This window comes from Aspergillus lentulus, assembly GCF_001445615.1.
Source record: "Aspergillus lentulus DNA, contig: Alt09, strain: IFM 54703, whole genome shotgun sequence".
Classification (NCBI taxonomy): domain Eukaryota; kingdom Fungi; phylum Ascomycota; class Eurotiomycetes; order Eurotiales; family Aspergillaceae; genus Aspergillus; species Aspergillus lentulus.
Window position 1 is genome coordinate 1,538,734 of NW_028322117.1, and position 22,745 is coordinate 1,561,478.

At 50.6% G+C, this 22,745-nt stretch overlaps 6 protein-coding genes across 6 annotated transcripts; 5 read left to right on the forward strand and 1 right to left on the reverse strand.

Moving 5' to 3' along the window:
- Positions 1-1,578: 1,578 nt before the first annotated feature.
- ALT_5336 (EVE domain-containing protein) lies at positions 1,579-2,970 on the forward strand (the record flags this gene model as incomplete). Its single annotated transcript, XM_033555217.2, has 6 exons — positions 1,579-1,632; positions 1,901-2,036; positions 2,116-2,376; positions 2,449-2,466; positions 2,521-2,637; positions 2,705-2,970. The coding sequence occupies 6 exons, from the start codon at positions 1,579-1,581 to the stop codon at positions 2,968-2,970; spliced, it is 852 nt and encodes a 283-aa protein (XP_033411108.1).
- A 640-nt stretch (positions 2,971-3,610) lies between these two features.
- On the forward strand, positions 3,611-5,220 carry ALT_5337 (aldehyde dehydrogenase family protein; the record flags this gene model as incomplete). The annotated part of the gene is made up of 3 exons (XM_033555216.2): positions 3,611-3,738; positions 3,789-3,988; positions 4,040-5,220. The coding sequence occupies 3 exons, from the start codon at positions 3,611-3,613 to the stop codon at positions 5,218-5,220; spliced, it is 1,509 nt and encodes a 502-aa protein (XP_033411107.2).
- Positions 5,221-8,823: 3,603 nt separating this feature from the next.
- Positions 8,824-9,983, forward strand: ALT_5338 (SMP-30/gluconolactonase/LRE family protein; the record flags this gene model as incomplete). The annotated part of the gene is made up of 4 exons (XM_033555215.2): positions 8,824-8,856; positions 8,948-9,108; positions 9,165-9,320; positions 9,395-9,983. The coding sequence occupies 4 exons, from the start codon at positions 8,824-8,826 to the stop codon at positions 9,981-9,983; spliced, it is 939 nt and encodes a 312-aa protein (XP_033411106.2).
- A 6,028-nt stretch (positions 9,984-16,011) lies between these two features.
- On the forward strand, positions 16,012-17,484 carry ALT_5339 (uncharacterized protein; the record flags this gene model as incomplete). The annotated part of the gene is made up of 1 exon (XM_033555214.2): positions 16,012-17,484. One exon carries the CDS (start codon positions 16,012-16,014, stop codon positions 17,482-17,484), a length of 1,473 nt encoding a protein of 490 aa, XP_033411105.2.
- Positions 17,485-19,068: 1,584 nt separating this feature from the next.
- On the forward strand, positions 19,069-20,523 carry ALT_5340 (histidine phosphatase family protein; the record flags this gene model as incomplete). Its single annotated transcript, XM_033555213.2, has 2 exons — positions 19,069-19,115; positions 19,176-20,523. The coding sequence occupies 2 exons, from the start codon at positions 19,069-19,071 to the stop codon at positions 20,521-20,523; spliced, it is 1,395 nt and encodes a 464-aa protein (XP_033411104.2).
- A 1,343-nt stretch (positions 20,524-21,866) lies between these two features.
- ALT_5341 (uncharacterized protein) lies at positions 21,867-22,248 on the reverse strand (the record flags this gene model as incomplete). The annotated part of the gene is made up of 3 exons (XM_033555211.1): positions 21,867-21,931; positions 21,989-22,053; positions 22,106-22,248. The coding sequence occupies 3 exons, from the start codon at positions 22,246-22,248 to the stop codon at positions 21,867-21,869; spliced, it is 273 nt and encodes a 90-aa protein (XP_033411102.1).
- Positions 22,249-22,745: the final 497 nt, after the last annotated feature.

Sequence of the window (22,745 nt, forward strand, 5' to 3'; positions counted from 1 at the left end):
AAGGTGCACATATTCAACATCTGATAGAGTAGTCCCGGCCGCTTCGCAATCTCCCTGCAGCACTTTTTCTTCTGCTGCAGTATCTGCCTCATAAAAAAACATGATTGTTCACTGTCTCGGAGATCCCCTCTCGACCTAGAGCCGATAGCCGACGGCTATCTTTTGATGGGCTTTCATTGTTGCATTTTTGCGAGGTCTCAGCGTAATCGCGGGCAATTTAGATGAGAATGATCCAAAGACTGATACTGAGGAGATCGAGGCTCGAGTCAAAAGCAGAGAATCGTCCTTAGTCATAGTACTGGTACAATGGTAGACTTGACGGCCATACTGACCGATGAACTGATCCTCCCCGTGTTGTCACTCTGAGTGGAGGAAAATCCATGTGGAGCACGAACTTGCTTAATCCAGGCTCTGGAACCCGGTCCCTGCTTTAGTGCGTCTGCTTCGGAGGGATGACCGATCGCTTCAGATCGTTCATCAACTCGAAGGGGCGCATGCTTCCATGTTAGGCGGAGTTTTCTTGCTCGAGCCTACCATTTCGGTACTTAGCTCGTCGTCAATTGCTCAAGCAATCTTCATAGAAATAGCATGGAAATGATTGTGAGCCATGAGTTCGTCACCGAGCTAATCCAGTCATAGCAGACCGGTGAGGAGTTCCGAATGTTGTTGTAGTCTTGTAGATGAGACGATCGCCTCCTCCCCGAAGGCCTGCATTCGGACCCGTTGACGGACATTTCAGAGGCCAAGAGAAGACAGTTATTGAGATAAACCTCACATCTAGTCTTTCTGTGTTCCTTGGCTATAATTTAATAATTGAAAAAGAGGCTGTTCCAGCGATGGTGCTAATGCAGTACCCTATAGCAGTGTAAGAACATTCGCGGGAAGCGCGTCCAGCCTTCATGACTAGGCCTTTGCATTCTTTCTGTCTGACTTCTCATTTCCTGATCATTGACCTTTTGCTCTGATCAAGCCTACTATTCAAGAGTACTGCATAGATACTACTGCAGAGATACTGCGGACTGACTCGTAAAGAGTTAGCATATATCACGTGACCGATTAGCGTGACCCACTTTGAGCTTCCGTCCGTCGCGTCCCGTTGAAGCTGGACCGTCAATCCCATGTCTCTTCCGAGGAGGCGCGAGTAAAGCTTCCATCCAAGCTGTGTCCAGACCGGTGTTGTCGATACCGTAGTAGTCTCCCAATATTCTATCTTCTCCTCCTACTTACTATATAAGACGAAAACAAAGGTGCTGAATACCTTCAGGTGAGTTCAACTACCATTGCTATTCTCCCAGTATCAACTTCCTCCCTTTCATGTTCCTTTCCCCCCTCCCCCACAGGTGTTCCCGCACCCAATGACAGGTTTCGCACTGGATGTTTGTTATGCGTCTCGGCGCGTCTAGAAAACTGATCCAGTGCCTCATCTGTCCTTTGTCACAGTATCCCCCTCCCTGCCTTCTGACTGGCTGATGCTTCCTCTGTTCTCCTTTTGTTTTGATTATTCCTTTCCCCTCATCCCGTCGACGTCTTTGAGTACAGTTCTCAGCTCATCACATCAATTTTCAGGAAGGAAATAAAATGGGCCGAAAGCGCAAGTCCGAAGGCGCTGCCGATAGCAATCCTCCAAAGAGAGTGCGTAAGCCTAATTTCAATGCGGATTTCCTCTTCGCATGGTCTCTCCGTCGAGTCCAAGCTGCCCCAGCGCGTCATGCGAGCCGTCAATCCGCGAATGTGCAATTCTTGGCAGCTTGAACGCATCGTTATCAATCCATCGATACCCCCGTCTACAGTCCTGGCTCTTGTCTCTACCCATAGGAATACGACTGCTGACTCAGGATACCGGAAAGAGGCGATAAAAACTTGGGATGAACATGCACTGATATTGACTCTTCGTTTATAGCCTGCAATTGATCCTTACACGGGAGAGCCCAGGAAAAGAGGTCGTCCCAGAAAGTATCCACCTGGTCAGGAGCCACCCCCTCCTCCGGGACCCAAAAGAGGCCGAGGCCGTCCCCGGAAAGACGGGACCATCAGATGTAAGATGCCCGGACGGAACAATCGACTAGACGGGCCGGCCGCATTGAGATTCTTCTGTGAGACTAACTGCGCCTGAAGCTCCAAATTCGGCACCCGAAACTCCCCAGGGCCCCAAGCGGCCAGTCGGGAGACCCAGGAAAACCCCCGTACAGAACGGAACCGAGACAGCATCGCAACCGATACACTCAGATTCGGAAGAGTCGAAAGTTGCTGATGAGGAGAGTGACCGGTCATATTGGTTGATGAAGGCAGAGCCTGAGTCGCGCATGGAAAAAGGAGTGGATGTCAAGTTTTCCATTGACGATTTGCAGGCGGCTGAGAAGCCAGAGCCGTGGGATGGTAAGTCTCTGGATTCTTGGCCCTTTCAATACAATGCAATGACGGATCGGAGTTGACTTTACTTTTTCTCAGGCGTTCGGAACCCCGTTGGTAAGGGTATATGAGGAAATGGCCATTACAGAATACAGGCTTACGGGACGATAGCACGGAACCACATTCGGGCGATGAAGAAGGGCGATTACGCATTTTTCTACCACTCCAACTGCAAAGTGCCTGGAGTCGTAGGCATGATGGAGATCGTCCAAGAGCACACACCAGATGGTTCGTCTTGGACCCGACTCATGCGTTTGAGCCCGATAGCTAACGTATAATTTGGCGCATCATACAGAGTCTGCCTTTGACCCTGCTCACCCGTACTACGACCCAAAGTCGAAGAGAGACAACCCGAAATGGGAAGTCGTTCACGTCGAGTTCCGTCGTAAATTCAAGAAGATGGTTACACTCAATGACCTCAAGGCTCACGCGAAGCCCGGCGGTCCTCTCGAGGATCTACAAGTCCTGAAGCAGACTCGACTCAGCGTTTCCTCCGTGACGCCGGCACAATGGAAGTTCATTATGGGGTTGGCGGGCGAGTCGTCGGAGTCCGCGGAATAAATGATAAAGAGTATGTATTTGAACTTGTCTTGGCTCGCTGGTATAAATCAAGGGTGCATCAATCATTGGGGTATTTCATTTGTACATTTCATAGGTCATTATCTAGTACTGAATGCGACAGGTTCGCATCATGGGCATTTTATTGTATCATTCCGTAAGCCAGGTTGAACGTGAGGCATGCTGCCAATATGTCAGAAGAACAAATCGAGGCTTTGGAGGCAACTCCGGCAAAGGGTCGTTTGCCTGGGAAGAGTAAGTGTATCCGAAGTTACTAGGACGGCCCAGAAAAAGTCCAGCAGAAACCCACTTGGCCGCGGCGACTTTATCGAATGAGAGAGATTTATCTACGCAGCTATCTACAAGCTGGTTATCGGCAGGCGGGGAAAGCTGACTGTCTGGATCATACCGAATAATTTGTCAGTTCTTGCATGCACAAATAAATACACCCTGCTTCTTCGCTGCACCTTTTTTTTCTAAGCTCCGAATGCTGCATATGAACATCCCCTCTTTTCTCCTCCGACTGCGCCTGCGCTATCTCCATCCTACTACTACTACTCCTCCTCTTCGAATCCCTTCTACTATCCGTAGTATCCCCAACAATCCCACCTTCGCTCATCGACACTTCCACAGCACTCGTATCATGTCGGACGTTGTGCTTCAACTGACAGCTCCCAACGGGCGCAAGTACTCGCAGCCCATTGGTCTATTCATCAACAATGAGTTTGTTCCGTCCAAGTCAGGCGAGAAGCTCGCCACGATCAATCCCTCGTAAGTTTGTGGCCCCCTAGAGCGGCTCGAAAGGCTGACTGACGGATCAGGGACGAGTCGGAGATTGCTTCCGTCTATGCTGCGGGGGAAGAGGATGTCGATATCGCCATCAAGGCGGCCCGGAAGGCTCTTAAGGATCCTTCCTGGAAGATGTTGCCAGCTACCGATCGGGGGATCCTGATGTTGAAGCTGGCGGATCTGGTTGAGCAGCACCGGGAGACTTTGGCGACTATTGAGACTTGGGATAACGGTATGCTTTCATTGTCTGCCTGCGGGTTGAATATCCCCTGACATCATTCAGGAAAGCCATACTCTGTCGCGTTTAACGATGACCTCGGAGAAGTCATCAACACCATCCGATACTGTGCCGGATGGGCCGACAAGGTCCACGGACAGACAATCAGCACCACTCCAGCGAAATTTGCGTACACGCTTCGTCAGCCGATCGGTGTGGTCGGCCAGATCATCCCCTGGAACTTCCCTCTGGCCATGGCCGCTTGGAAGCTTGGCCCTGCCCTGGCGTGTGGTAACACCGTCGTGATGAAGCCTGCAGAACAGACTCCCCTTAGTATTCTCTACCTGGCCACTCTCATCAAGGAAGCGGGCTTCCCCCCGGGTGTGGTCAACATTCTGAATGGTTTCGGTCGAGTCGCGGGCAGCGCCCTTGTGAACCACCCTGATGTGGACAAGGTTGCATTTACCGGGTCGACCGCGACCGGTCGCGAGATCATGAAGATGGCCGCCGGAACAATGAAGAACATCACCCTGGAGACTGGTGGCAAGTCTCCCCTGCTGGTCTTTGATGACGCGGATCTGGAACAGTCAGCCAAGTGGGCGCACATTGGCATCATGTACAACCAGGGACAGGTGTGCACTGCGACCTCGCGGATCCTTGTTCACGAGTCCGTTTATGATCGATTCGTGACTCTGTTTAAGGAAGCTGTGGCCACAACCAGCAAGGTTGGCGATCCATTCGCCGACGACACCTTCCAGGGACCCCAGGTTACCAAGGCCCAGTATGAGCGGGTGCTCTCGTACATCGAGGCTGGCAAGAGTGAGGGCGCCACCCTTGTTGCCGGCGGCGAGCCCTACAAGAACGTCAAGGACGGCAAGGGCTTCTTTATCGCCCCTACCGTCTTCACCAACGTCAAGGACAACATGCGCATCTACCGCGAAGAGGTCTTTGGCCCATTCGTGGTGATCTCGAGCTTCAAGACCGAGGAGGAGGCCATCACTCGGGCCAATGACACAACCTACGGGCTGGGTGCGGCTGTCTTCACCAAGGACATTGAGCGGGCGCACCGCGTGGCCTCGGAGATCGAGGCCGGCATGGTCTGGATCAACAGCAGCAATGACAGCGACTTTCGTGTCCCCTTCGGCGGCGTCAAGCAGAGCGGTATCGGTCGGGAACTGGGCGAGGCGGGTCTCGAGGCATACACACAGATCAAGGCCGTTCACGTCAACCTGGGAACCAAGCTGTAGGTATGACATGAGCAACGAATCTTAGCCAGCAATATGATTCTGTACGGAGTACTTCTGACGAACCAAAGAACTGGTTCTACATGTGCAATTCGACTCCTATCATCCAGCATTTCACATAGGCACTGATACGTAGTCAACTAACAATCAAATCCCCAATAAACAGCTCTTCCCTCTCGCAACCAGCCAGCAGCATCTAGAGAAAATAACTCACCGGCAGCAACAAGGCAACCGTCCTCGAACCACATCTCCCAGCATCTACCAACCCACCCAGTCTCCAACAAACGCAAGGCACCTGCACCGCATCCCCTCAATGCACATTTCCATTCATTTACAGCGGATACTCACCCATCCCTTGTACCCTAATACCCAACCAACGCCCAACAAACCTCCATACAACGTAGGTAAGGTAGCGCATATGCACGAAATCCAAATGAGATAACCCAATTGCGTCCAACCTTGAATACTCCGCATTACGTCCAGTATATATTCCCAGTCAGAGCCAATAGGCGAATGAGGCGGGTGGAATTTTCACTTTGCAGTCGATCCGGTTGGAGGATTGTGTACTCCGTACCCACGGTCCTCGAAGTGTCGTGGCAAGTCCTTACTCGTCATTGGTGTCCTTGCCTTGCATGCGGTGCGAGGCGATGTGATGCAGGGTGTGGAATGCAAGGCAGCGCTGCGCTGCGTAGGCGCAGTTGCACCTGCAGCTTGTGCTAGCCTGGGGGTACCTATATGGGTAGTAGGTAGGTCTTCATCCTGATGCTATTGTCGCTGTGCTCCAGTCCTGGCTGAGATGAAATGCATATACTCAAGTAGGTGTACGTGTAGCCGTAGCTCTTAGTAGGTGGTTGGTCTGGTAGATCTGGTGTCCACTTTGATTATCTATTGCCTAATTGCCTACCAACTGGTGAGGTCGATGTACTCTGTAGGATGTAGTGGTACCTTAGGTATCTTCCTTAAGGTACAAATGCGCTGGTACTGTAAGTTACCATACACACCAGTACCAATTGGTAAGCGCAGATAATCAGCTAGCAACTAATGCAGCTGCACACCCAACGCATCACGGACTCTGCTAAATTAACCTAACTAGAGGTGCTCTGCTCCGCTCCTTTCTTGCAGGCTTGCAGCTGCATGAAGAGTCAATCATGTGAACTAAAGCATGGGTGGTTGTTATTCATTATTTATTTCAACCCAAGCTGACAATGTACCTACTACCTACCCACATACTACAGCACCAAACCACGAGAGTGTCTGTCATATCTCTATTTACGGAGGATAAAACTTGATCAGTCAATATGACCTCTCAGGTTCCATCATAACGGTCAGAGCCGTCGTTACTTAACAGTTTGACAGCTTCACCGCATTTTCATATGTGCGGTGTCGATTCTCGACCGCCTCATGCAGCGGTCGGTGCCTCGGTGGTGGATCAACATTTTCTTCTCCAAGTTAAGATTGCAGGTCACTGTCAGGCAGCGACAGCTGCCTAGTTCCACCTTGTTCCAGACGATCAGAGGTGCATTTTCTACTCCGTACTCTGACCCGTCACTCCGTTGCACGACTTATGCAGCTTGGACGTTGGGCCGGTCAAACCAATGCGGCCAGTGCCACTGCATAAGGTTGCTGGATCCGTACGCAGCAAATTCCATTTTCATTAACTTTTCCTTTCAATAGGAGAGCAAAACCGCTTACTTTGCGAAGTATCTACGGTGCAAGGAGTGGTCGGACGTGGAGCAATGCATGGCGTTCGATTGAACCGACATCCGGTACATGATCTCCAAGCCCGTTGATGATCGTCGAAACAGATGGAAAGAGGAGTCAGCTTTGAAAGCTAACCAGTACGGAGTATGCGTATATTAGACGACGTCAATGGCCCCTAATCGATTTAAGTAAAGATATCCACAGCCAGACCGCTTGAATTAGCTGAAGGTCGGTACATAACCCGCGAATGTTTATTAGATTACCTGGATCGGCGATACTCAGAAGTTAGTAGTAAATAGTGATGCCCAGCTTCATTCGAAATCCTTCTGGTGGTCATAAATCCCTAGGGCGGTAACTGCTAAAGGATCGCACACGCCCAGGCCTCATTTCTGATCTATCTCCGACAATTTCATGCAGGAGATAATCAAACGCGGCACACAGGCCGCCTCGAGGCGCAAGAACTGGTGATCAATGCTGCGAATAATGCAGAGTGACATGTCCTGGCAACGGCTGTGCGTCAGATGTTTGACGCCCACGCATTTTGAGTTGAAAACAAATTAGCAAACCGGCGAACCGCCGTTGAGAAGTCTGCGTGCCTGAACCATGAGTGGATGCTCTGTATCCAATATCATAGGCCAGAAACTGGAGCAAGAGGCCGGAAATGTTCCAGGATTTGTTAGTTGTTGTCTCAAACTCCGATGATGTCTATCAGTTTCCACTAAACTATCAGCTGTCACCCTGGACAAGCGATAGTTTGACATTGGACAGCAGGATGGCTGACCCCATAATGTCCGATCGGATCACTTCCTATTTGCTTCCATGGCTCCAATTCCTTGGTTAGGATACTTTTCTCTGTTTCTCCACTGCGATGAGCTAACTCCTGGTCTGGATTTGGATATGGGGCCAAAGGAGGCGCAAGACGGGAAGTCTGCCGTACCCCGACAACCCCAAACAAAAAGCCACCTCCTTGGGAAAGTTGACACGCCATATGGTGTACGCTGTCCATTAATTCGGTCGCTGAGAGTCTCTGCCATCACTGATGAACGGTCTCTATTCCTATCGAATGACAGCTGATTGCTCACTTTTTTTACTCGGGGGTCCTGTGTTATCGTTTCAACTGAAGCTCACAAGAATTTGGTATTATTAACCCATGAATAGGTATAAGCTGGACTGAGTTAGCAACGGTCTCGGTACCGCTCCAGTTGATTGGATGTCTGTTCCTGAAGGATCAAGGTGCCGACTTCCCGTCATGAGAGGCAGAGTTTCATCTCCCAGGGAGCAACTATTTCCCGTTAGCGAACGGAGTATGTCTCCAGATTGTTCTCGACCATCCAACAAGCAGTGACTGTGAAGCCTTTGAGAACTCTGATGATTGTCGTCACGTACCTGCAGCCTACCGGACTGAAGCTAAGACAAGACTGGCAGAGATTGTCGCTCCGGAGACCGAACTATCGAGCCTGCTGGCCCACTGACAGTCACCTACCTTACCTAGAGTGAACAGAGTACGGAGCCCACGGAGAAATGGACCGAGTGAGTGGACGTGATGGGTAAAGGCAGTGGATAAATAGACAGATCGGGTTGTGGGGGTTCGTCTTGGCGTTGACATCCCACGTAGCCGGTCACAGAGACTATTGGATTTGAGCTCAATACTTCTCCATCACCATTGCTCATTTTGTCGACGGCTGTCGTTCATCATTAGTGACAGCTAGAGCTTCTGAAAATCAGTCTCAGAGCAGTTCCGTTGGTTTTCGCCGTGATCATCCTGGCCGCAACTTGACTTTACCGGATCCGCAGAGATCATCCTTTGGCACCATCCAGGCAAGGCAAGCTTTCCCACTTTGTTAGCTGGTCTGCCAGTTGCCCGAAACAGTATACGAACGCGAAAATCCCCGATCAAGCCTCATAATGGCGGAATTTCAGAAGTGGACGGTCACTGAGGTATGAATCTCAAACACCACCGCTTGTAGCTGTTATGTACAGCGCATCAGTTGTAGACGAAGCGTGCAATCTCACCATTCTTTGCTGCTAGCCCTACATCGACATAGCAGGCACCCTTCTCGAGGGCCCCTTTCACGATGAGGCCAGAAACGAGTTTCGCTTTGTCGACATCTGGGATCAGAAGTTGTACGTTCTGGATTTAGCCAAGGGTCCGGAGTCTTTGAAAACAATAGACACAGCTTCTCCTCTTGGGTAGGTCTAAGCTTCTAAATGACCCTGATGGCTGGTTGGCTGAGCGAGACATGCAGAGTCACCGCCAATGTTGCGAATGGCGGTGATGATCACAAGGATCAAATAGTCGTAGCCGCCAAACACGGCTATGCCCTTGCTGACCGCAACACTGGGGAACTGTCGTACATCCGCAAGGCCTGGGACGACGAGAAGGATCCGGAGAAACCTCATCGGTAAGTCTGGATTATCTGACGAAACCGGTCTTTGGACATAGAAGTTGACTCGTTCCGAACGCTCTCTGAACCAGAATGCGTTTCAATGACGGAGCCGTCGACAGTCATGGGCGGTTCTGGGCCGGATCGATGAACGATCCCAAAGTCCAGAAACCAACCAACGAGGGCGTCTTGTTCAGGCTGGACCCCGACCTGCAGTTGCATCGTATGGTCGAGGGGGTGTCCATTCCCAACGGGATTGGCTGGAACCCCAGAGACGATACCATGTACTTTACCGATTCGCCTACGGCGAAGATCTTCGCCTTTGACTTTGACGCCAGCACGGGAACCATCAGTAACCGCAGAGTGCACTATGATGTTGGCGAGCCTATGGAACCCGATGGCTTCGCCATCGATGAGGAAGGATGCATCTGGAGCGCGATTTACGGGGGCGGGAAGATCATCCGTATCTCTCCGGAGGGCAAGCTTATTGGCGAGATCTCGTTCCCAACCAGGAACATCACCTGTCCGACCTTTGTAGGGACGGAACTATTTGTCACCACGGCCAAAGACGACGTCAACGATGAGCGGTTCCCAGAGTCTGTCCGTTATGGCGGACGGGTCTATCGAATTGACGTGGGAGTTAGGGGAAAGCCGAAGAACGAGTTCCGGTTCCAGAAGTAGGTTTTTCAAATGCCGAGGGATACGTCAATAGTCATGAATATACGCATGGGACTTTCAATAGTCGCATATAGCTCCAACTTTTCCAGCAATGTGGACCCAGCCATCCTTCAAGGAACGACATTTGTACCTTGCGATATGAGTCTATACTCATCCATCGATCATGTGTCCCACAACATGGTATTCGGAAACGAGGCGCCCGATAAGCTTACTGTCAATTTCGTAGACTGAGTTTGATCTGCGGTTCCAATGGAGGCCTGGAAGGTATTAAGAAGTCGACCAATGGACCTATCCCAGCCAAGAGTACGACAGCAGATCGAAGACCGTGAATCGTCAACGCACATCCAGAAAGAATCGAGACGACGCATGGCCAGAATCACACGGCAATGCAATGATATAGAAAGCATACACAGGCTTCCTCATCTGGCAGAAGTATTCCAACTAGACAAGCAATAGATGAGAAAGAAGACCTATTTCTGAGTCTCCCACATGCATGAGATACGTCCATGTACCGGAGATCGTGGATGCACTGGAGATCACAACTGCGGGCGGAAGTGCCCAAGGTCGGTGGCAACATTCTAACCATAAGGAGAGCGAATTACACAGACTACTGTATCTGGCACCGGGTTATGATCATCTATCAAAATCGACTGTTCTTTCCTTTATGGTTGCACCGGAGGACTGGATGATATTCCAGTCGTGCTCGTAAGTTCCATGAGGCACATTCGGCCAACTCGTGATACCAGAGCTGCATGAGCTGCACTGACTCGTGTGTCCTCTAGATATCGATCTATCTTGCTAGTCCTCTTCTCCTCCGGAGGTCGATGCCGCCTAACCCAATAATGAGTTGTTGCATGGACTCAAACACTGAGACAAAAAGGTGTCCAGACAACCAATTCTAGCTAGTAGAATTATAGTGCAAGCAACCGTTCAACAATAATGATTCGCTTATCTATTCCTTCTATTCCTCTAGCGCTATGCAAGTCCATACCAATGCCTACGTAGGGATTAGCTGCTTACCAAGCATCATCGTCCGCTACGAGTAGATTTTGAACCCAGGTCTCGGAATAGGGACAGCAGTGGACCAATACGGAGCCACCCGCAGAGGATGTGGACTCTGCCAACAGTATCCGATGAAGGCATACAGAGCGTTGGGGACCCAATGACAAGATATTGATTCATCACGCTCGAGAAAGCGGGATCTGAAGTTGAGATCATCTCTTGACAGGCGCTTGGAGCGGCAGGTTGCGCTTTCACAGGGAAAAAGCAAAGCGCGCGGGATGAGGGGTTCCTAGGTTTGAAGTGAGAGGGAGGGAGGGGAGGATCTCGCGTTCCCTTAATGGACTACGGAGTACATTGGTTAATTCTATTTTTTACTTCTTCATCGACTTCATTATTTAGGTAGGTAAATAATAGGGAAGGTAAGCATGGGGTCTCATAAACTGGGTTGAACCTCTTATCATGTTGTACGAACAGATAGGACTCGGATTATGTATGGATATATGGATCACCTCGCCAAAAGGATGGATATTAATTTGTTCTAGTTCTCTTTCGGAATGAATGAACCAAGGCTCAGGGGCTGAGGTAAGGTAGCCATCTACGGAGTACAGAGGACTGTCCCCAGAAACTAGAGTAGAGCACAGCAATCACTCCCCTGTGGAAGGATTCGTTCAACTAAAGGTGCTAATGCAAGCTGGAACACGCTCATCTGCATTTCAATATTGATTGCAGCCCCAAAATTAGAGTCGCACTGCCCACTGGTCGAAGCTAAAGGTAGTTGGTCACAGTTGAGAATTGAGAACAACCATACAATGCATACACCCTTGCCAAGTCCTAAGTGGGATATATCCTCCCGGTCAGCTGTGCCTGGATTCAGACTCCACTTCCCACTTCCCATAAAACAGAGATCAGGCAGGATCCAAGGCTCAGGAGGCAAGCACATACATAATATATTCGATGAGGTCTCGATGTCAGTAATTTCCATGGATCGGCTAGTGAGACATTGCTCTACTATGGAGTACATGAAGCTACCAGTGTGCCACTATTCCCCATAGATAGTCTACCGTCTGAACGTGGACGAAGGATGCATGATATCATGATATGACTCTACTTCATTGAGAGGTACTCCAGTGTGGATCTACAGGGCATACATAATACAGACTACATAGGGACAATCCAGTCTTTCATCCAGCCAAGACAGTGGAAACTGACCTAACTTTTATTCCCAACAACCCAGAATTATAGCCCAAAGTCAATGCTGCATCTGATGCACAAATCAGAAAAGAAAAGGACGAAGAATCAACGTACCAAGTCGTGTAACTCACCGGAGCAGGATTAGCTGTAGGCTATCCGAGAGCTTAAAACACATCCGATGGTGCAGGCACGAAAAAAGGGAATATCGAATAATATCCAGAGTAGACTTTTCACCTCTGACCAATCATGTCTCCAAAGTCCATGGAATCACTCGGGATTGGTTTTCATTTCGAAATTGCACTGCAGATAATTCACCTTCTGCTGCAGATCATTACTTACCGAGCTTCAAGCCTTCGACCTCATCTGATCACCATAGTCGACCAATGTGGATGTTGCATCTGATATTGTGGTCAAGCACGTATCTCCCCAGTGCGTTTCCATGAGGCGATCTACTCTTCTTCTAGAAAGTGTACTATTGGACCTCTACCAAAGTACGAGGTTTCAAATCTCGGACCCGAGATAGATCACATCGCCGGCGCTACAACATCCACAATAACAGGTCGGGAGGATCCCTCGACAGGCTGATTCCTACCAGGTGAGATTGGCTGTGTCGAATCTCAAAAGCACGAGTAAACGCTGCGCAACACGAAAATAAGTACTTTTTGAGTTGCTGAGGTGCAACACTTGAAGTTAGCCTCGCCTCTCCCGCTGTGTTCTACGAATTGATTTGTCCATTCTACTGTCTACGTACATATGTATTGTTTGAGGTGGAAGCTTATATGCAACTCATTTGGCATACATTAGGGCATTTTTGCAGCATGCAGCTGGCCGGTTCTGGGTTTCGGCCACATCTGCCAGGAAGTTTGTGCCATCAAGGCAACCGATGATGTGTCCACACTTTTCGGTCCTCCTGCTTTCATACTGCACAGAGAACCGCCGAACCGGGACACTCGTCAATCGCTTAACAAAGTACAGACACTTATGATCGATGTGGCTTGTCTTTTGAGGATATTTGTTTTGCCCTATTTTGCCTTGCGTGTCTCATCATGTGGTGCCCACCAGCACTTCTATTGATGCCCAGATGCCCAATGGTGTAGCTGAAACTTTTGTCCCAGGGACGGTCCGAGATCGCCTGCAGCGTATGCTAATCTCCAATCTGATTGGATCTCAGAGAGGCTGCGCTACTGCCGTGTGCCAACTGGCGAGCATTCTACCATGCCTCTCGGAAGGGATTGGTCTCATGGATAGCAGGCAGCAGAACTGTTATGAGACCGCTAGCATAGAGGAATGACCAGGAAGACCATTTACAGATGCCGACAGTTACAGGTGCCAGAGTGTCTTGAAACAAAGGACCAATTCGCCTCATCCATATGGCACAGCCAAGAGGAAGAGTACTGAGAAGACGCGTGAAAGGATCTAACAAGTACTGCATGCATGCACAACATTCGAATCCATCCCATCTCGTCAGCTGGCCGGGCCCACTGTGGCCAAGCACTAGGTAAACTTTCACTCTCTGGCCCCAATCCAATATGCCGGCCCGAGACTAACGGGGCCCTTGTTTTAGTGCCTTCACTGGCGGCGTGGCATTATGGCATGGCCTTTGTGGTCTTGGCTGGTTTTCGAGCTGCGTTAGGGAGTATGGTAGGATCACGACTACCGATGCAGTCTGGTCTATGTGCGGTCTCATGATACGACCCCCGGTCCGCCACGAGGCAAGTGTTTCTGGTGTGGGCCTGCAACCGTTTGACATTCACTAACTCATTCAGCCTTCGATATCCTGCGACACGGATTCAAGGACTAATTTACTGTAGTACGGAGTATTGTACTTGACTTTATTGTAGTTTTTCATTGGACAGAACATCAGTTCAACAGCGACAAGCAAGGTGTAGATACTCGAACAACCGAGTGATTTGTTGACTGAATTACCGGGCCCTGACTGAGATTCTATCACATAACCATTAAATGGATGTGGAGGCCAGGCGGTGACATGTCTCGTGCACTGTTGATCTTGCTCAATAGCTGGATGCCCTCATGGTGATGTTATAATAGCGGTAAGTAACTAATGCCTGTACCGAATATGTATCTGAGATGATATTGGTAATACACTAAGAATAACGGTACTTTGTGGTATGTACCAGGACTCCACTCCGATCCTGTCCGCGCCCATGGTGACGGCGCTCTTTAGTTTTAGCATTTGGGCCATGACCAGGTCAAAGCTACAGGAGTAAATCCTACTTGTACCTACAAACTTAACAGTGAAACCCGAACTGTTACTGGAAATCTTTATACAAACGCAACTGTGGTCGCAGCAGCAGCACACCATCCCTCGATCATCGGATGACTTGCGCGATCAGCTCCATTTCAACCCTGGAGCCAAGGTAAAGTATCTTTGGGTAGAGCGGGTCTCTGTCTCTTACCTACTTTCCGCTAGCTCTCTGCCCGTCATAGGTTGAACTGCCTTCCCCAAGTCTACCCAATTTCAGGATGTGGAGTGACGTTGAATCTCACAGACTCCCAGCTCCAATTTCAATCCAACCACGAACCAACTCGTGAACACCAACAGTCGCGTTCCGATTCCCCGGCCCTATCCATATAGCGTTCCCTCCTTTAGGTAGGTAGACACCCGGTGTCTACCCTAGAAAGGACTCTCTAGGTAAGCAGTGGCTTTGATACGTATCTTGGTAGGTTCAGGATTACCTTATTAGGTGGGTATATCCGTAGGAAGGAGTTTTCTCTTCATGATTGCGTGGTTAACGTTTCAAATATCAATAATGATACCTATGTAGGTTAAAGTCTAGAACTTACCAAGAGATTGTGTTGGATACTAGTCGAATGTAACTAACGGCTAACTAAAGCAGTGCTACCTACAGCCAGTTCCCATGCCTGCGGTTCCCGAGCGGGTCTGTCCCAGGCTCCCAGGTTCCTAGTGTACAGGTTCCCACTTCCCACTGCCAGGCCCAGCATTAGTGCTACTGCCATACCCACTGGTCTCCACTCATTTCCTGCTTCCCCCCGTCTTCCACTACTCTGCTCACCGCTTGATCTGCTGTTGTCTGCTGTCAACGGTCCTCCGAACAGTCTGTCACAGTCAACATTATTATTAGGTATTATTATTGTCATCTCGACTATGGCAGGTAAGGTACTTTGGGCCTTGGTGCTGTGCAAGTGCCATGTGTCTCGAAAAATAAAAATAAATAAATAAAAAGCAATAATCAAGATAATAATAGAGAAAATATGTCCTCCCACTCCTCTGAATTATCACTCTAAATCTGCCTGATTCCGTCCAATTTCTTTTCTCCCTGCCGCTGCTGCTGCTCTCGAGGCACTATTACTTAATTCTAGTTGCATGGTCCATCATCACCTTATCTTCTTCCGACCTCTTCTGCGCCTCCATTGAGTCCTAGGGTCATATTGATTTGCTTCCGCCCCAGCTGGATACCTCCTGCTTCTGCACATACTTCCTCTGGCCCCTTCTGATCTAACCTTCCTCATCTCTTGTTGTAATTTCATCGCTCTCCCCTAAGAGAACGAAGACTGAGAGATATATTCCTCTGACTCACTACTCATCTTCCTCGACCTCGTCATCTTTCTTCTCTCGTGTTATAGTCGACTCTCATCCGCCAACCTGGCTACTCTAGGGATCAGCGTGTTGAATACTACCTCCTACTCCAATCCTGTGCATCTTCCTTATCAATATAAGTCGTTGTCTGGCTATCATATTCCCCAGCCTACCGGCTCCCTCTCCCACTCTCCTCGCTCCGATATACACCGGGAGAGGGGGGGCCCTGCGTCATGCCCCAACTCTCAGCGACAGTCTCACGAAAGTAAACAGGAGCACATGTCGCACACTTCACCGGCTTCTGAACCGTTGAAGGACGATTCTCTCCGCACAGACTCATGCACCTTGTCCGAAAAGAAGCGGCCTCGTGTAGACGATAATTCTCACTCGTCCGAGGTCCGTGATCTCGTGCGTCCTCGGCCGCTCTCATGGCGCCCTTCTGCTCCAGTGGAGCCCCCGTTGCAAGCTGCCCAACTTCGTTCTATTGGAGTGCTCTCCATCCTGAATTCCCCCACAAAATCTGCTCCTCCTTGTCTGGTACCTTCGGGAGGAGATAACCTGAGTCTGACGAGACATCAGTCATCTGTCCCTCCATCTCCTTCTGCACCTGCTTCTCATGTCCGACTGCATTCATCGCCTACGCTTCGTCTGGCTTCTCCGTCGATACATCCTGCCAAACGGCGTTCACTCTCCCCTGGGTCGGTGAACCGTCAGATTCTCTCGCCTCTCTCCCCCACATCTCGGTTTGTCAGAGCCGGAGGGCCGTATGCTAGGAAACACAGTGCTATACACTCTCCCCTGGCTCAGGCGTCACGGCCGGGACTGTATCGGTTGTCCTCTGGGTCGCCTCTGCCGTTGGAAAATGCTACAGTGAACCCGAACCATGGACCCGAAACCATGGCCCCAGTCCCCGTTTCCGTCCACTCCACCCCAACCTTCCACAGTCGGGGGACGAGCGTGAATCCGACCCCTACTCCCAGCTCCCAAGAGAGGAGCCCCACGACGCCTCTTTCCATCCATGGTCCGCTCGGTCGATCATCACCAGCAATCGCGGGGATGCCCGTCCCACAATCTGCACCATCATTCGCTAATCACCAGGTATATGGAATGTCAGAACCGGTCAGTCGGTTGCCGTCAGTTGTCGGTGATAGGCCGGCAGGAGACGAGCAACCAACGATGGGAGGAACTACAAATGCCCCACCTCTGCCTGGGATGATCCCCTGTATTTTGGACCTCAAGTCCGGGTCATCCAGCCAGGCAGAGAAGCGAAAAGCAAACAGCGATGCCTCGAGAAGGTTCCGCAATCGGAAGAGAAATGAGATGCAGATGGAGCAGAAGATCACGGCACAACAGGACGAGATCCGGAAGCAGCAGGAGGCACTGCACAAACAGGCGCAGGAGATTCGGGAGCTGATGCAGCAACGCGATTATTATCGATCCGAGCGGGACTTTTACCGAGAGCATGTCACCCGCCTCGTACCGCCGGGGCAGCTTCCACTGCGGCCCCCGTCCCCTCCTGTGTACCGTTCGATTCCGGAGCGGGAAGCTGAGACAACGTGGTCCGCTGCAGAGGCCAGAGGTGCCTTGAATGCTACAGGCGGATCACCCGGAAAACTGCCAGCCTCCGGTGCAGATTCTGGATTACCTGTCAGACGAGAAAGCTGGCACAACGGTGTCTCATACCCAGTGACTGCTCATGAACAACAGGCGAAGCAACTGTCCCAGCTGCCTGAGAACTGGACGCATTCCTAGCAGACAGACCCTGTGAATCGTTGCCTATATCTGCGGAGAGCTCAAGACCTCTGACTCATGTATGATCCTTTTCATTTGTCTTTTATCTTATTGTGTTGTCCTCAAGATTGTTACTGTCTCTTTTTTCTTAAACATAAGCATCGTGCTTGCATTGGGAGCGTCCTCGGCGAGAAAAACTTGCATCTTCATTTTGACTGTGGGTGAAAGGCCGAGAGCTTATATTCATCGAGCCTTTTCTATAAAATGTTCTTGGCTTTCTGGGAGGCCAAATTGTGATCTAGTTGACTAAAATTGCCGCAAGTGACCCTCATATTTGTACATAGCTCAGAAAGCCGGTCTTGATTCGGCTAGGCGTTGGATAAGAGCCTGGTGATTGCCCCTGATTGACCTCGTCCGTTCAACACATCCATCGAACTATCTCAATATAGCAGATCCTCCATCTGTGCATCATACAATCACATGCTGGTGCTATATACAGTAAGTCCATTAGCTCAAGCAGTCACTGCTGATCCGTGACTCGAATGCATCTCCTGCATATTTTTTTCCTCGTAATGGCGCACGCCACCAAACGAGTCAACAAACCGCGCGATGATCATCATACTTAATTTCTCTGGAACATTGCTCCGATGTTAGTTGCAGAGTCGTCATCTGCAGGGTTCATGTGTGCCATATCACTAGCAAAGGTAATTAGATTGGGGAAGCAGGTCTACATGGATGATGCTGTATGGAGCACATAGCGATGTCCTGGAAGTTGGCTGTTGCACACGTTGCGGTGAGAGGGTGTTCGATTGGTGCTGGGAAGGTATATATTAATCTCGGAGAGGCAGACAAGATTGCGGGTACTGGTCTGGGCATTATAGGGCTGTTAAAGCGCTATTTGATCTCTACTTCGGATTACTTCGTAGTTTCCGTAGGTAATTCGATTGTTCTTGATGTACTGCTGAATTGCTTTGCCTAGAAGGTAGTCAGTGTTAAATCAAATCTCGATAGAGTTTATTGCGTATGCTCTCCCTCGTCGGAATTCAATCTATCGCGAATTCGCGATACTTCTATAATCAATCTAATCTCGGCAGTATTCCAAGGCACCCAGGCCCCCACATAGTCTGTCCCAGCTCGGGATCTCAGGCCGTCAGTCTAAGGCTGCCAGGCACTCTCCAACCACCACAACGGTTGCACCCACGTGGTTTCCCGCGCAGCCTATCAGACACTCGCACATCACCACACATCAGTTTGTCCGACTTTATGGCATCTCCCCTTCGGTCAAGTTTCTGTGCACTATCGTCCTCGGTTCGGATTCATCCCTGCCCTCACGCGACAGAGCTACGAATCGCTCCACTGACGATAGGCTACTCGTCCTCCGAGGCTACTAACTTGCTAGCGGCGTGGTGGACTGCAAGCTGGCTAGGGGCCGGACGTCCGTTTCGTAAGCGGAAGGGGAGTGCGATGTGAGTCCGGTGGGAAGATATGAAGGAGCTATATAATGGCCGGCGTGTCCGGCGGGGGGTGGATGGTTTCCCGTTCAGATTGAGGGTTAGGAGTAGGACTTTCAACGAAGAGGGAATCGGAACCCTGATTGTCGGTATCATGGGTACTCTTACTTTTCTGCTTTCGGTGGCGTATCTGCTATCTAGGTGAGTGGTTTGGATTTCATGCTATGCTAGGGCTGTGGTTCTGACTCTGGTATGGAGTAGAGTGTCTGCTGCACCTAGTTCGGCTGGCTCCAAGCCCTGCGATACGGTAGAGCTCGGGTACCAGTGCTCCCCTGCGACTTCTCATCTATGGGGCCAGTACTCTCCGTTCTTCTCGCTGGAGGACCAGCTGTCCGTGTCGAGTGAGCTTCCCAAAGATTGCCGGGTCACGTTTGTGCAGGTCCTATCCCGGCATGGAGCGCGGTACCCGACCAGCTCGAAGAGCAAAAAGTACAAGCAGCTAGTGACGGCGATCCAGAGAAATGCTACCTCGTTCAAGGGCAAGTTTGCCTTTCTCAAGACGTACAACTATACTCTGGGTGCGGACGACCTCACGCCCTTTGGGGAGCAGCAGATGGTGAACTCGGGGATCAAGTTCTACCAGAGGTACAAGGCTCTTGCGCGCAGCGTGTTGCCGTTTATTCGCTCATCGGGGTCGGACCGCGTCATCGCTTCTGGGGAGAAGTTCATCGAGGGTTTTCAGCAGGCGAGGCTGGCGGATTCTGGCGCGACAAACCGCGCCGCTCCGGTGATTAGTGTGATTATCCCAGAGAGCGAGACGTTCAACAACACGCTGGACCACAGCGTGTGCACGAACTTTGAGGCGAGTGAGTTGGGGGATGAGGTTGCGGCCAATTTCACTGCGCTCTTTGCGCCTGCGATCCGTTCTCGCGCTGAAAAGCATCTCCCTGGTGTGAAGCTGACAGACGACGATGTTGTCAGTCTGATGGACATGTGCTCGTTCGATACCGTAGCGCGCACCACCGACGCGAGTCAGCTGTCACCATTCTGTGAACTCTTCACTCACAATGAGTGGAAGAAGTACGACTACCTCCAGTCCCTGGGCAAATACTACGGCTACGGCGCAGGAAACCCTCTGGGACCAGCTCAGGGGATAGGATTCACCAACGAGCTGATTGCCCGGTTGACCCGTTCGCCAGTGCAGGACCACACGAGCACCAATTCGACTCTGGACTCCAACCCGGCCACCTTCCCGTTGAACGCCACCATGTACGTTGACTTTTCGCACGACAACGGCATGATTCCCATATTCTTTGCCATGGGATTGTACAATGGTACTGAGCCGCTGTCCCAGACCTCGGTGGAGAGCACCAAGGAGTCAGACGGGTATTCTGCGTCCTGGGCCGTGCCTTTTGGGGCGCGAGCCTACTTCGAGACGATGCAATGCAAGTCGGAAAAGGAGCCTCTTGTTCGCGCTTTGATCAATGACCGGGTTGTGCCTCTTCATGGCTGCGCTGTGGACAAGCTGGGGAGATGCAAGCTGAATGACTTTGTCGAGGGGTTGAGTTGGGCTAGATCTGGAGGAAATTGGGGAGAGTGCTTTAGTTGAGATGCCATTGTTCTTTCATTTTTCAATAGACCGTTGCTCTAGTCATTCCCTTCACTTTACTCGAATCAATTGCTGTGTTCCCTCGCCTTTCTGTCACTTCAGACCCTCACTTCCTTTTCCCTCTACCCTCTCATCCAGTCAAATATACACCCAAACCCTTACAGCAGTAAATGCCAAATGCCCATCTACGACATAACCCACTACCTCCCCATCGAAACCCTCCCACACCCCGAAACCGACAAAACGAACTACACCAAACCCATCCTCGTGCTCATCGTCTCCCGCCGAGTCAACACCTGGAGCACATACCTCTTTCTCATCCGCAAACCCCAGCGCGAGGCCAGCCTCAATTTGCGTCACAAACGTTATGGTCTGAACGAGCTGGTCGACGAGCACGCAGACGAGATTGCGGGGTTTGTCGTCACAAACGGAAGATATCATGCTTGCGGAGGACTATGTTCCTGTCCTCCCCCCTCGTCGTCGCAACAACACCAACCCAAACTCAACCTCAAAGGAAACTGAACCTGAAGATGGAAATGAAATAATAGAAGGCCTCCCCGCCCGCCTCACCACCCTCCTCAAACTGCACGCATACTCCCTCATCTTCGCCTTCGAGTTCCCCCGCGCGCAGCGGCCAAATACCACACCTCTTTACAGCCTTTATGCAGACTTACTTCAACCTCAACTGGACCATCGCTGGGCAATTGCGGCAGCGGGTAGCGATGGAGCTACAGCAACATATTCCGGGGATGTCAGCGGCGAGGAACTACCGCCGGTGGTTTCCTATGAGGGGTGTGTGTCTGCGGGGGGTCCCAAGGCAGGAGAAAGTTGGTGAGTTGTGAAGATGGTGAAGTTGAGTTTGGGAAGTGGGAGAGGATGAATCGGTGGACGCTTTCGCATCGGAGGCCGTGGACTGAGACGCCGGATACGGTTGTCGGGGATTGGGATGAGGTTCAGTCTGAGGGTGAGGTTGCTGGTGACGAGGGCGGATATCTTGGTGATAGTGAGGAGATGGATGAGGACGATGGGGATGACGAAGATGAAGAGGGAGATGAAGAGGACGAGGAGCTTCGTGGGGACTGCCCTGTTGCCATTCACGAGTTGAACCCTCGAACGACACCGAAACAGAGGAGCTGGGAGGAAGCCACGTCTCCTTTGTCGGTCATCTGGAGGACAGCCGCTCGATGGCCGCGTTGATACTGGGGATCTGTGGTGTCGAAATGGACGATACTGAATAGTTGGCTTTCTGCAATTGGAGTTGGATTTGGATTTGGTACACATATCGCATCAAGGCAGGCACAAAAATCAATGTCAACACTAATATACAACCCTATTAAACGAATCTATTCCTTCTCATTCTCCTCCGTAGACGGTCTCCCCAACCGCTTCGGTTTACTATTCCCATATGCTACAAGAAACACAACATCAGCTCAACTCAATTCTAGTAAGAAAGAAAAGCACATACTCCGATCATACAACACCCACGACGTATACAGAAATATCGGCAGCGCCACAATAGTCGATAACCACCTATCATGACATCATCAGTTCGAGACACAAAAGAAAAATGGACTAGGCTTACCGTCTAGCGGCGACTTTGTACTCCTTCGTCTGCCGGATATCTGTGATCTGGCCTTGGGTCCGGGGGCGGGTATTTCGTCGCTGCGAGAGGGTTTGCGGGTCGATGATGACTCTGGGTTTTGAGGTGGGGGTTGAGTTTGTCATTGTTTTACTCTCTGGTTGGTTTATAAGGTACTACGAAGTAGGACAAGATGAATGGAAATTGATGCAGAGAAATGGATTGTTACAAGGTCAAGGATTGAGACGTAACGGGTGTGCGGTTGGCGGAAAAGTTTGCCTTGGTGCCTTGATGCCTCAGGCAGGTTAAGAACATTTCTACGATACCAGGGATTCTTGGGTACAATCACACAGGCAAGTCCGTATGATCGATATCGTAATTCTATTAACGCAAAGGTACATTTCTCAAAGCCATATCCGCTAATATCAATTGCTTATGCATCCATGACCCGTTGCTAGCGCCGGATCCGATATGCCTCAAACCCCAGATTGTACAGGTGAAAGAAATGATACATACAGTCGCCATCAACGGCACCTCACACGCAGCGTGTCGGTTCCTGCTGATGGCATGAACATGTTAGAAATGTCTAGGGAGGTCCGCAGCGTCCAGCTCGGCCCAATCACCTAACAGAGTTCAATGAAAC